Here is a 15,136-nt window from a genome sequence, read left to right as displayed (position 1 = left end):
CCTAGGGTTATAACTATATAACGGCTATATCTATCTTACTGCGACATATATACTAGGACTCTTGCATGTTACCTACTTAATTATATGTATTTTACTGTGAGCGAGTCAGTTCAGAGATTGTCAATGCACCGGGCCTATGATGGTCGCGCTTTTATCGCCTGTCATGACCGCTACGTTCTTACAAGTGCATAAGTGACGCATGACATGACAGACTATTAAATCGCAACCATAGCATCCCTACAGGTTTAGCATGACGCAATCAAATGACGTAAATCCTGAGCGAATCTGGGTTTACTAAAACGCCCCCTTTTAGCATTTATCTAGTACTTTAACAGTAGGATTATTGGTAATTCATTTTCTAACTATGACTCAATCAAAGGAATATTAACTATCATGTTTAATTTGTATATGTGTATGTATAGGTATGTACTCGTATATCTATCGGCGATCGTAAAGTTCCCGTGTAATATTGACGGTAGTCATATTAAATTAAGACGAAATATGAGCAGAGTTTTAAATATTATAGGTAAATATACCCGTCTCGCTAACGGAAGCGGCTCCTAAAACTAGTGCGATAAGGACAAGGCGAAAAATCCTGCGTAAATCTCAAAAATCGAGGTTTCCTCCTCCAAAACTTAACCAATCGTAACCAAATTTGGAAACATAATGATTATGAAATTACCTGTGTCGCACCGTTTTGCTTTTTTGGCTAATTGATATCAGTTTTGAATACTACGCCTCTCATTGCGGCATAGTCAATGAGGCCATTTTGGCCATTTTTGAAGGGCTCTAGCGCCTTAAAAGACAAAAATATCAAAAAAAGCAAAACGGTCCGACACAGATATTGACAATATTAATGTGTGTTGAAAAAATCATTGCTCTAGCATCAAAAGCCACGGAGGAAACAGACGAGTACGTTAGTATGGAGAAATGACGACTTCTGTTGGCTCTTAAACCAATAGCTAGGAAGGATAGGTTTGTTAGGTTGCTTCAGATGTTTTTAGGCACCCCGCGGTCTTTTAGGATGCAACTCATGCAACTAAGAAGCGATCTGATGACGTCAGTAAGAAGTATTTTGGTATTCATCGGTCTTTTAACCCGCCTTCAATTACATTAGGTGTCTCTGTCGACATGTAGGTGTTGGTGACGTGGTCTAGGTGTCATAAAATGTGCTCTGATCTGGATAATCTATTTAAAACCGAACGTCGCATATGACGTCTTCATATATCCATACAATCATTACAGCTATATATCACCATATTAGATATAATCGGCGTAATTAGGGCGTATTAACTGACGTCATACTGTTGTTTTTGATGGTTCTCACAGATCGGGTCAGGACTCAGGAGCACATTGTTTGATTTGATGTTAAAGATAAACCTTCAAAACAGTAAGCTAGGGAAATCAAATAATCATATTATCTTTTTTTCGTGTTTTTAAGTAGTCACACACTATAGACTTAAATAGATATCGGATACTAACGAAGAAGAGACTATGCCCTTTAGTCGCCGGGGCGGCCTGGCCTATAACCGCATTTTTCTCTGTCACTCTAATTACGCCTTCATTGGAGTAAAAGAGAAAGATCCCCGCAACTTGCGAATTTCGGTTTTCGAGGTAACCCCTCTGAACACTAGACTAGACTAATAATAATAGTAGTATACTGCAAAACGTAATTCAAGACCAAAAAAAAGTAAGACAATGTTGTAACTTTTTTGTAAAATAGTAAGTTCCTTTTGATAAATAATCACGCTAAGATAAATTTTTTATTAGTAATTTTACTCCTACAATTAAAAAAAGTACTTTTATTTATTTATTTTTACGTAAATACAAGACGCGCTAGTAAAAAGTGGCAACATTGTCTTACTCTTTTTGGTCTTGAATTACGTTTTGCAGTTTAGTAAGCAGTTGACAAGAGTAGCTTTAAATTAAGATTACCTATTCGAATGGCAGCTAACCGCACTTTTTTATTCTGTGATGTTTTTATTATTTTACATACTTACACACTAAAGTGTCCTTTATCTTTTTTCGCGAAAATTTAAGATTCTATTCGTGTTTTTTTTTCGAGAATGCATACCGTGTCCGTGTGCCCATTCACATCAAATACACTGAGAGAAAAATCATCACCAGGAATTAAAAAACAGTTCTGTATTGGGGGAAAAAATGAAGTTTTAGTAATAATTATGGACGTTTCACTATTTCTGTAAAGTTTATTTATTTCTACAAACAGCTCAGTAATCCCAAATATAATTTCAACAAACAGATAATAGAAATTGCAAGAACTAATAGAAAATGAAAAAGTCAATTTGTTCCTATTAAATAGTTAACTCTCCTTGTCCCCGGATTAAGTTTATTTTTGTAATTCTAAGTGTGTTTTTGTTGTACTTTTCTCTCAGTGTAACTTGGAGCTACCTACCTTTATACCATTAGTTAGTATTTCCTCCTATCTGGCCCCCACTTAGCAATTCCAGGTCTAGATGCGCACGCGTCGATTTAGCAAGACCTAGATTACCTATCTAGTTAGGTGCTAGAAACGCCCAGTGACTCACGTTGAAATGCAGATGGCCTAACCGAGTGATGTCATACGTTGGTCGGTCATGAACTATGCTAGAAATTAGAATTAATGCGCTACCAGGGCCCTATTTCACCAACGTGACAAATGTCGCATTTGTCGACATCACTGTTACTGACGTCACAGGCCTCCATAGGCTACGGTAACCACTTACCATCAGACGGGCGGTGTGGTTGTTGGCCACCATCGTGTTAATTAAAAAAAACTCCACTATATCGCCAGTAAATAAGTACTCATTTTGCGAAGTTAATGACAATTGTCACAAGAAATACGACAATTGTCACGAAATTCCGACACAGAACTCATTACTTTGTTGTCAAGAATTACCAAAAGTTCTTTGAAATCTTGTGACAATTGTCATCATTATCATCATAAACATCACAAGAGAAATAGCTGTTTTTTGCCGATATAATAAAGTTTTTTTAAATAATAAAATGATGGTGACAAACAGGAATACGGCCCGCCCGATGGTAAGCGATAACCGTAGCCCATGGATGCCTGTGACGTCAGCAACAATGAGACTTGTTGAATTGTCGCACCTGTCACGTTTGGTGAAATAGGGGCCAGGTGTTTCTTTAGGGCTAATCAAAATCTTACATTTCGGTAGCAGAAGTTAAGGCTCCGTCACACAGGCGGCGTGAGCAAAGCGGCGACCGTAACCGGACCGGAACCTTTAAGCGGACCAGAGGGCCTAACCAAGATGGAAACGCCAATCAAAACTAAAAATTTTTTTTTGCATTTGGCATTTGTCGATGTAATTTTTTATTTTTTCCATTGTTTACCTACTTATTTAAGTTACTATTGGCGTTTTCTATGAAGAATTGTTATCTTTGCTACGCTACGCCCCCAGGGCTGAGATTGACAAGTGTCTTTTGCGTTCCTGGAAAAATACTGTCATAATGTTTACATAGGTATTTTTGCTCAATCGTCTGTGTGTATATTTCCGCGCTCGTGTTGTCACACATCTTATTATCATGTAGGGAGGCACCAACGGGAGCTGGCCTCGGCCTGGCCAAGTGGCAATCCCGTAATTTAAAAAAAAACCGTGTTGACATATTTATGGTAACTTGTCCGCGTACATATTTCCGCGCACGCGTTGTCACACATCTTATTAGCAGGTAGGGAGGCACCGGCGGGGGCTGGCCTTGGCGGAGCCGACGAACTCGCCGGAATGCAAAAGCGGCCACTTGCCGAAATTCACAGTATATGCGCGCGCGCACAGTCAGCTGCGCAGCGCCTTGTACGCTGAGAGAAAAATCATTAGTAAACTAAACCAGGAATTAAAAAACAGTTCTGTACTGGGGGAAAAAATGATTTCTGTAAAGTTTATTTATTTCTACAAACAGCTCAGTAATCCTAAATCTAATTTCAACAAACAGATAATAGAAATTGCAAGAACTAATAGAAATTGCAAAAGTCAATTTGTTCCTATTAGTTGACTCTCCTTGTCCCCGGATTAAGTTTATTTTTGTAATTCTAAGTGTGTTTTTGTTATCCTTTTCTCTCAGTGTACTAAATCAGAATCTGCGCAGATGGAATAGCGGCCAAAAAAATCTGTATTTTGATTTTGTCATACGATATCGATGTCTAATATCAAATAAATATCAGATTTTGATAGTTTGATTTGAGTGCTCTAGTTGTATTAAGAATCTTTTTTGACGCCAATGAGCAATGACGGATATCGCACCGTGGGTCCAACGCCGAAGACGGGTTAATACGTCACGACCACAGAGCAACATAAACCTACGTGCATATGCATAAAGTCAGAGTCACAGGTTTTGTGTTTGACACGGCGGCGAAAAGGTTATAATTCCAAAGGGATCGGGCTGTGACGGGGTAACAATATTGAAAATGAAATGGCAAAACAGTCATTTTAGTATCCGTCTCATAAAAGGAGCCTTATCTTTTTTTAATTCTATTTAAATGACGTATGATCCAAAGCAGCGGTCGGCAACCAGCGGCCCGCGAGCTTCCCTGGCTATTTTGTATGTAATATTGACGAACGACAATGTCTGCTGAAGTCACAAATATTACCAAAGTGCGGTCCGCGTCATCTTCGTTAACTACTATGTGGCCCTTGGCTGCTAAAAGGTTGCTGACCGCTGTTCCAAAGTAATGAAATCTTCCATACCTACCTAAAATTTAATTGCTAGACGACATTGACATTCTACATCTACACGCCTATTTAACTAAACTATTAGCCCTTTTTATACCATCGTATCGTATCTCAGTCTAAAAGTCATGTCGCTTACGTCTTTTCTCGCTTATAAAGCGATATAAAACTTTTAAGAGTCACACGAACCCGCCGCCAAAATGCCGCTCCCAAACAATTGAAGTTACGAGTACGCCCTCTTTTTAAAGCGTCATGCTTAAATAACATGAAACTTAATTGGCATGAACATTTACGTAACACATTATGTGTATGTCTGGTTTTTAGTGTTCCGTACAAAACTTTGTTTACGGAACACTTATGGGATCACTTCGGTCTTGCAAATCAGTTATTTTTTAATTTAAACTGTTTAATCAAATAAATAATACATGCTATAATTGTTTACAATTTACAATATTAAATTACATATTTGAGTGTGATTATATTCATTATTTAAGTATTCCTTTATGCTGTACTCTGTCTTATTGAGTAGCAATTTCTTTACTTGGAGACTGAACGTGTTGATTTGATATTAGTTTCGGCTTTGATTTCTTTTGGCAGCTTATAATACAATTTCTGAGCCACTACCTTGGGGGATTTTTTCAATGTTCAATCTACTTTTTATTGCCCTCAGATTGTCTGGATACCTTGTTGGGTTGTTGTAAGTAATAGTACTACCGTACAGAAAGGACACTTCCTACAAAACCGTGGCGTAACATCGATTGTATGGCGGCGGCCAGGTCGTGTGACTCTTAACGAACTATAAAAGTCGCAGACAAATGTAACACGCATGCGCTAATGCACAATATTTGTGACCATCCGTTAATTTCACTAAATTATTATAATTTACATAGGCTTCTGAAAGAGTATTGACCAGTATTACTATTGATTGAATACCTACATATACATACTAGTAACATATTTGATAATTGATAATACATACTACTAGCATGAAGTTAAATAAATAAATATTACGTAAACTACACGGCGTTGAATCCCGAGTGTAGGGAGGGATTCTAAAAATAAATGAAAAGTATAAAATAAACTAAATTAAAAATAAAACCTTACTCAAGTAGGTAGGTCCTTAATTAAGTCAATTCAGCTTTAAATTATTTTTTCATCCAACATGCAAATTATAATAGTCCTAATACCCGTTTGGCATAAGTCTAAATTAACACAGCCCAAGGTTTTTGGCATAAAATAAGAATCAAGTGTTAAGGTCGGAATATTCAAGGGCCAGTCGCATGGTTACTGACTATTAATGGGGGCTTAGATAATTGAAATGCGAAAAACCGTGGATAAAGAATAAATAATAGTGTTAATGGTTCAAATTCCATCCGTTGACTGTCAAGGTTTTTATGTAAATGTTAATTCGGTAGGTTTTAATGCGTATCGGCGTTTTAAAATGTACCTATTTCGTTCGAGTATCTGTGTATGTGATTCATTAATTAGGTAAATAATGTATATGCCCACATACCTCGCCTACTGATTTTTAAAGATTTTTATGATGTTTGCCGTACTTGTCAAAATCAGAATAGAAAGGAAAATTGTCATAAAATCAGAATAGAGCCGCGGCGAATTAAGATTTAAAGTCCTTTTTCATAGTGTTCCGTAGATAAAAATATACTATGTAATCCTTTTTTCTCTTACACCTAAAATTGTAAAAACTAAAGAAACCTATCTGCGTCATGAAAGGAAATTAATTGTGAGTCTTTCAGTTTGTGGGGACCATATCCTTTATATAGCATTAATGTTATTGACACCGTGGAGTGGAGACTTTTTGGGAAACATTTCAATATGCTACCAATTTTATTTCTTAGGTTTTTAGGGCATACGACGAGAATTGTACATTCACAGAGGGAGTGGAACCACTGAATATAAAAACTGAAGTACTTCATAACAGTCTGATTTTTTTTACAATACAATACAGTAAATACTTACTCGTACATTGTTAAAAAAACAGACTATTAGGTACATACACTATAGTGACTATATATTTTAACTATAAATATAAAATTCCCGGAATATTCCCCCAGCTGATGATTCCTGATACGGATCAACACATCTATAGTCGACTGAAATTACGCAAGTAAATATAAATAATTATTTGTTGTACCCGAGCAAGCGAAAGATTTCAAAATTGAACCACGAGCGTAGCGAGTGGTTCTAAAAAATGGAATCTAGAGCGTTGCGACTGTTTCAAAGCACGAGGATTAAACAAAATTTGCCCCCGAGTGATACACAAAATTTTTCACCACACCAACCCGAAGAAAATATTAAATGTAAAATATCAAACCAAATCAAATCCATCAAAATCAAATTCTACCACCAGCAAACATAAGAAAACAACTCAAAATTTACATTTGATTACTTTGCCTCACATGTGAATAAAATGCAACTTTGCTATCAGTTTTTGAAGTGCAAAGTAAGCGTTTCCCAGCTGGTGTGGTGAAAAATAATTTTAATATTTACTTTATTCATTAATGTAGTTAGGCGTTAGCAAAATCTGCATTTGGCATATACTGCGGCGTCGGCGCGGCGACCGCTCCGAAGGCTGCAGTTATATAACCGTGTAGACAAACTCGACCACCATTGCCCGCATTGTTTTGAAGCCGGATTCAAGGAAGAAAGTAAAATTTGAAGCCTGTTGGGCCATTTTCATCAAAATTGAACTAATGTACACTACACTTTTTTTAGTTAGGAATTTTTATGTCACTTCTCACTTCTACCACAGAATAATTAATAGTACTACCGTACAGAAAGGAAACTTCCTATAAAACCGAAGTTTGACAGCGGTTCAGGGTCGAATCATGCTGTCCCTTTCTAATATATGGCACTATCCCTTTCGGCTATTTAGGGTTGTCAAAAATCAAGTGATTATCTTATCTGTGGTCGTGCACGCAAAAGGAAGTCAAGTGGTGCCAACCCTAATAATTGCTCAGAGCAATGCTGAGCTGAGCGAAGCCGAGTTTGACCGAAGTCAGGAGTTTCGCACCCCTGCTTCTACCCAGAATCAAGAGCTCAATCAATAAATATGTCCCAAAATGTCTATTAAGTTTTCGTTGTTTCCATTCCGTTAACATCCTAGTTACAGTCTACTATATGACAAGTATTATTTTAATTTCCCTTCCCAAAGGGTAGATTTCCAAAAATATATATTACGAGTTACAAGTATATTCATGCTCAGATTCTGCTTTCTTCGTGCCAAATTGTATCTTAATCGGATCAGTAGTTAACCGAGTGACGGTAATAGAATGACCGATTTACTTCGCCGTTCCTAATAATTACTGTGATATTTGAATCAAGTTTCTTAGAAATAAGAGCCCGATTCTTACTAAATTTCCATTTATTAGAAATTACTGAATTACACTATCTATTCAACATAGCATAATTTTAAAATAATGAATTCAACCCATTCCAATCTAAACCCTAAACACGAACCAGTAAAGTTTAAAATCCAACCAGCGCTAAAACCAACAGACCCAGTTCTAAACACATAAACCTTATTCAAAAATACAGCAACTGTAAACAAAGCCAAATAATATGTAATGGAAGACTCACAGTCAATGGGCGCGTGTATAATTTATCGTGAAGTCGGTTAGGTACGACACGTTTTATCGTCACGACAAAACAGGGGCCAAAAAAGTCTAAATCTATTTATTTGGCAAAAATTCATTTGTACACATATAAATGTTATAGTGATCCCCACACTATAAAAAAGTCTGTGTCTTTAGGTATTTAAATAAAAGTAAACAAACAATGTTTAAATTTTCGGGTAGTTATTTATTGGTTAACTAACCAAATACAAAACCTGGATATGTCACTGAACGATTTGACTTTAACCTACATTATTTGATCATGCAATGTTTTCATCTACCCTCAACCGGCTTATGGCAACATTCCATTTCTAACCGCAGCTGCACTACCGGTACTGAACACGTCGCTGTCATTGTCAATTTCCATAGTAAAATGAACAGTAAGTAATGCAGCTGTCGTTGGAAATGGACTGTCACCTTTAAGGAGCCATTTGAAGTAGATTTTGTTTACTTTTATTTAAATACCTAAAGATACAGAGTATAGGCACAGCCTGAATCGTGGGACCCAGACCGGACAGAGTTCCCAAAACATACCTATCCAAAATGCATAATGGCTCCTCTACACGATGGGCCAGCGCCGGCCACTCCAAGCGCCACCATGCGGTAGAATGAGATAGCAATATCACTTGCTTCCTCTAACGCATAAATGCTTCCCTTTGAGTGGCCGGCGTTGGCCCATCGTGAAGATGCAGTCGCTTTTATAATATCGTCGAAGATATCGTCCACGATTTTGCCATGGACGATAACGATAGGGCCAATATAAAAGGACCATTGTATTTAAATTTGTACGATACACTTTTTTAATTTAGGATTTTTTTTTCTAGTTAGAATCACGAGCTCTTTCCATCCTAATAAGAGAAAAACTGACCCAACGTTTTTATTTTCATTCCGTTACAATTTTTATTAAACTTTGTATGACAGTGACGTCAGTGACAGAATGGAAGGAACGAAAAATGTATGGATAATTAGCTAGCTCTTTCGATTCTAGTAGGAGAAAAACACAGGTCACAAACAATGTGACACTTTCACGAGATTTCATTTCCAATCCGTTATCATTTGTCATAGACTTTGTATGACGGAACGGAATGAAAGGACACTTTTTCTCCTATTAGAATCGAAAGACACGAGTTCTTTTGTTCTGTCTTAGTTTTAACAAAAAAAATTACCAATTCGAAAAAAAATGTTTAACAAACAATAAATAGGCCCAAAAGCGGTTAGTGTAGGACTGTAGGACAAACAATAAATAAATAGGCCCAAAAGCGGTTAGTGTAGGATGTAGGATTGTAGGTACAATATAACTAAGGCCGACTTGCACCATTCCACTAACCCGGGGTAAAGCGGTTAAACCTGGAGTTACCATGGTTACCAGTACAATTTGACACTGGGTTAACAGTTTAACCGCTTAACCCTGGGTTAGTGGAATGGTACAAGTCGGCCTAAATAAATAGGCCCAAAAGCAACTGTATACAATCACATAAATTTCCGTCCCCTGCTTCGTCGTGGCGATAAAATCGTGTCGGTACCGTGAACAGTGTAAAAGCGCCCAATCACTTACATGCGATGATTACATGTAATTAATCTATTAGCGGTCAGCGACCGGTATGGGAATGGAGGCTTTAGTTTTTTGCATAGGTTTCTTTTAATACTATTAATTGAGAGGCTAGGCGAAGTGAGGGGTCAGCCATGAATTACATTACATATTTAAGAGTAGGAATCTCTGTAAGAGGTTCAAGAACCTTTTTACATTGAAACATGTTTTTATATAACGCTATTTCGGGAAGGGAGTTTTCACCAAATTATTCTTTAAAAATTAGAGTCAGACCGTGAAAAGTCTGCAGCGATTTTGATAGCCCACGCAGTGCAAGTGTCATTTTAAACGTCAATCTTCTATGAAATTATGACGTATAAATAACACTTACACTGCGTGGGCTACCAGCCTATCAAATCCGCTGCAGACTTATCTTGGTGCAACTCTAGTCTAGTGCGGGAAAGATAACTTTCCATGCGTATGTCAAAAGTGTCCCTATGTACTGTAAAAAGTTGTACGATACACGGGCGAATAGGTAGGTCGTGTTTTAAATTTACCGCCACTCGGTTTAAATTTTCTCCTTTTCCGCACTTGTATCGTAAATAACTATTAAAGGGTTTAATGTTCAGCTAAGCGTGGAACTTATTATAAAGACAGTTTTCACTAAGTCGAACTTGATTTTCTTACCAGAAAATATTGTAGTAAAATATTCTCAGTAGGTAAACCATCCTTATCCTATGTAATATTGCTAATTTATTCGAATAATTAAAATGTAAAGGGGCCCACTTATTAACAGTCCGCCGGACGGTATCGGCCTGTCAGTTTGAACAAAATTTTGACAGTTCCGAACAACTGACAGGCCGATACCGTCCGGCGGACTGTTAATCAGTGGGCCCCTTTAAAGCTTTGTTACAGTCAATTGAACAAGCTGTGATTAATTTTTAATTCGTTTATAAAATTATAAGCATAGTTCATTTGTACAAGTCAAATAAAATAATATTTACAGAAACGGAAACAATAAAGATTTTTGAAGCGTAGGTATTATTTATTTTCACCACGCCAGCTCGGAAAGGCATACTCTGCACTTCAAAAACTGATAGCAAAGTTGCATTTTATTCACATGTGAGGCAAAGTAATGAATTGCAAATTTTGAGTTGTTTTCTTATGTTTGCTGGTACGAGTAGAATTGACTTTTAAATGGATAGATTGACATTGGATGATACATATTTAATTAGTTTGTTTTGTTTGATATCTTATAGTTAATAATTTTCTTTGGGTTGGTGCGGTGAAAAAGTTAGTGTTTCACTCGGGGGCAAAATTTATTTAACTCTCGTGCTTTGAATATTAGCATGAGTGGTTAAACAACTTTGCGCCCTTGTAAAACAAATAACTATTACTTATTAATTTCAATAAATGTTTACATGATGAGCAGGAATATTATTTTCCATAACCGCATTTGTGGTTTATGTGTTCATATTGGACTTTCCTAAATGCCATTGATATAAATTTATTTTTATTATATCACCACAATGTTTACAATTAAGTATTTATGTCTGCTACTTTAACTATAATTTTCACCATAAAAATAAATACCCATTACTTTACGGCTTAGGTACATATTACCTATTATACTTACACTTATTATTTATAGACAAATTAAACTCTTTTTTAATTTGAGAGAAAATTATTTAAAAATCAATACATACTAAGTAGTAAGAGCCATATTGTGCTAAAAACATTAAATCGATTTCATTATTCCACAATCTTCATTTTCAGAACATTTAACAGCTTTGTGTCACCTCACTATCACTATGACCTTTTTATAGTCTTTCTTTGTCTATTTTGTCTTGCCTACACCTCTTTCCTTCTTTGTTTTTTCTTTCTTTTCTTTTCTTTCCCTTCCTACAAAAAATGAATATTTATTACAACACGGTATGAATACCTCAATGAGCTCAGTCATTCACAAATTTTATGTCTACAGATCTTGATAGTAAAGAAAAAATGGAACCTCCACCGCTTCCAGTAAGACTCGAATAAAACCTTTCAGAACACCGGTCCAGTTGCTTTTAATCTGTCTTAGTCTAGCCGGAAGCAGTGTTTTTTTTTTTCATTTTACCTTTAATATAAAAATTTGTAGTATCACTGGCAGTCATACTCTGTGCTTGATAAATTGCTGAAAATGAGCTCATGTCTACTAGTAGCCTAAACTCTGAAACTGATGGTTTTCGTTTGAAGTGTTGTATTTCATAAAACAATACTTGTGATAACCAAAGCCTAAATCATCAGCCTAAATTCTCTCAAAATTTTCATTGTATGATTTCACAGTTTAAATAATACAGATTGACCATTATAGGATTAGGCATGCATCAGAAATGTCTCCGCTACTTTGTTGATAAAAAGTGTTCATTTATTCCTAAGTTATTCTGTTGATCTTATTAATTTTCTCATTTTATATCTAATAAGGGAAAGGCAAATATCTATAAAACCAGACGCACTACATACTGCAACGCTTGCCATGGCATCTTGTGACTGTTGTGTTGCTACAATGAAGTGCTTCTACTTAAGTGAATACATATTTACCATTTTCAAAATTAATCTGCTTTCAAAGTTACCCTTATTAGACTTAAAATCCCCAATATCTTATAAGTTTTTATCAAATACTTAATAACATAAGGCTATTGTTATGATTTTAGAGGTTATAAATTGTATCATTTGTTTTGATAAGAAAAATATCCGTTGGGATTGTTTGAACTAAATAAACCTATTAAAAACTTTAACAACATAACGCTTTAATAGATTTTAAACCATATTACGTTGATTACTACGAATTATGTCCTAATTTCTACTAACAAAAACCCTTATAGGTTAGGATTTCTTATGCGTACTAACCTGCATAGAATCCGCGCTAATGATCTCCGTCTGGAATCTCTGGGCCAGCTCAACACTTAACTTTGTCTTTCCAGTCCCTGTAGCACCTAGAATTATCACCATTGGTATTTTAGAAGCCATAACAGACCGAAGAGCCATCGTTGAGGCTAACGCACGAACTTCACTATTATTATTTTTGTTGACAGCAGCCAACTTTACTACGGCTGCGTTCCGTTTTAAGCAATTCTGAGTTAATTTTTACAAACTCGAGCGAATGCATTGTGCATTGAAATACATTCCGTTTTTTTTACACAACTCGTTTTGATTTTGAATTAGAGTTCTAAAAAGCTAAAAGCTATCATAAAAGCAATTTAATAACTATCTTATTAAGCAGAATTTTCATACATAGGCAGTATTTTGCTAATTGGGGTATAATTTAGTAGGTGTAGGTAGACAGGGTACTAATACAACTCTAAATTGATGCTAAAGTACCTATGCGAATAGTAATGGGTACTTTTCGATAGACTGAGTAATATTACTTTAATTTTCCTTATTGCTAAAGTTAAGTAGGTGCTACGTTATAATCATCCGTATCATTTGAAATGCTTTTCGGTGGCGCTAATAATAGTCCTTCGAAATAAGTGAGTACAGCTTGGCAAAAAAGAGTAGAAATTAAAAAGTGGCAACACTGTAGTGTCGTCCCGTTTTCTTATATAAATTGGTTTGAAAGGGACAACACTACAGTGTTGCCACTTTTTAATTTCTACTCTTTTTTGCCAAGCTGTAAGTGAGACAACAAGGAGGTATCGTTTGAAACGTTCGACCTTCAATAAAAGAAGACGCATAGAGACACCGCTCAGTAATGACCTCTTACATACAAGTCTGAAAATCGCATACTTACCTAATTACCTATGCTGGCGTTGATGTCTAGGATTTCCTGCATTAGATTGTAGCGATATGATATTGCTGTGACCAGCCTGTATTATACAGGCTGTATACCTATATCACAAGGTAAGATTACTATTTTATTACATAGGATTTCATTCTATAGGTACTTAGCAAAATATGTATTTATCACGGCAATCTCAGTGTATATCTACTAAGCATCAGTTTAACGTTATAATTATATTATCTACCTGTGTCCTTTTACTATGCAAGTACTCTGTACGCCTAGCATTGGAGGGGCGCGACAGCATCTCGCCCGCGACATAAGACTACCCGCCTTTTTCTAACTGTAATAATTAAAGGGAGATGGATATCTCGCGGACGAGATGCTGTCGCGCCACTCCTGTGCGAGCCCGGCTGGTCGGATCTTCTCCTTGAGAATTGTCCAATAAGTAGTTATTCTCTCTATACATATTAATTAAAAAATACACTAGGAAGCTGGATCAAGGGTCAGATGCAGAAGGCGGTGATCTGGGACATGGCGCGGATAGACCGCCGGTTCCTCTCTCTGCGGCCCTGACCACCGGTAGCTTGGGCCTTGCCCCGCTGTTGGCGGCACCCTAGGTTAGGTCTTTTTAGGGTTCCGTACCCAAAGGGTAAAACGGGACCCTATTACTAAGACTTCGCTGTCCGTTCGTCCGTCCGTCTGTCACCAGGCTGTATCTCACGAACCGTGATAGACAGTTGAAATTTTCACAGATGATTTATTTCTGTTGCCGCTATAACAACAAATACTAAAAACAGAATAAAATAAAGATTTAAATGGGGCTTCCATACAACAAACGTTACAAACGTGATTTTTGACCAAAGTTAAGCAACGTCGGGAGGGGTCAGTACTTGGATGGGTGACAGATTTTTTTTGCTTTTTTTTGTTTTTGTTTTTTTTTCATTATGGTACGGAACCCTTCGTGCGCGAGTCCGACTCGCACTTGCCCGGTTTTTTAATTGTTGTTTTTATATTTTACTTTAATATTTATGTTATAAATCACCTAGCCTAAGAGTTGAAATAAATAAAGAACAATAACTTACACCGCTGGGCGCTCCTTTTCATAAAATTTTTTTGTCTGACAGTAAAGGTGACATTCATGTCTCATTAATATATTCCAAAACCTTCAAATGGCGAAAGTTTCCTAATAGATTATTCAAATTTGAAGACATATTTCATTCTTCCGAAGTCACCTTTGTTCTTTGAAATGAATAAACATTACTGCATTATTCATATTTTATTTTTCTACAGTTCTGTCCGTTATTAAAAATGTCAGATTAGCAAGTATGTCAATAATTGCTCGTTAATATATTTTATTAATTCCGGCATTGATAGCAGGTAACTAAATCAGAGTGACCTGACATTTTTAATTTCGGAACACACACTTGCTGCGTATGCGCAGATTCTTTGGGTATTTACCAGTTGGCTTAATTAGAGCATTCATTGCTCTAAAGCAGGCCACTGACGAGCCTTCCAAATGGATGCCGTTACAATG

The 15,136-nt window shown here is 36.4% G+C and overlaps 1 protein-coding gene across 1 annotated transcript in view; it reads right to left on the bottom strand.

The window, feature by feature from the left end:
* The window catches only part of LOC134669136 (tRNA dimethylallyltransferase), a 310,456-nt gene extending 297,554 nt beyond the window's left edge, over window positions 1-12,902 (bottom strand). The window contains exon 1 of the mRNA XM_063526681.1: window positions 12,732-12,902. Coding sequence (XP_063382751.1) covers window positions 12,732-12,869 — 138 coding nt within the window. The 5' untranslated portion in view covers window positions 12,870-12,902. The remainder of the gene's footprint in view (window positions 1-12,731) is intronic.
* Window positions 12,903-15,136: the final 2,234 nt, after the last annotated feature.

Source organism: Cydia fagiglandana, chromosome 11, assembly GCF_963556715.1.
Source record: "Cydia fagiglandana chromosome 11, ilCydFagi1.1, whole genome shotgun sequence".
Classification (NCBI taxonomy): Eukaryota; Metazoa; Arthropoda; class Insecta; order Lepidoptera; family Tortricidae; genus Cydia; species Cydia fagiglandana.
The sequence above is the reverse complement of the archived record's forward strand: the minus strand, read 5'-3'. Positions and strand labels throughout refer to the sequence as shown.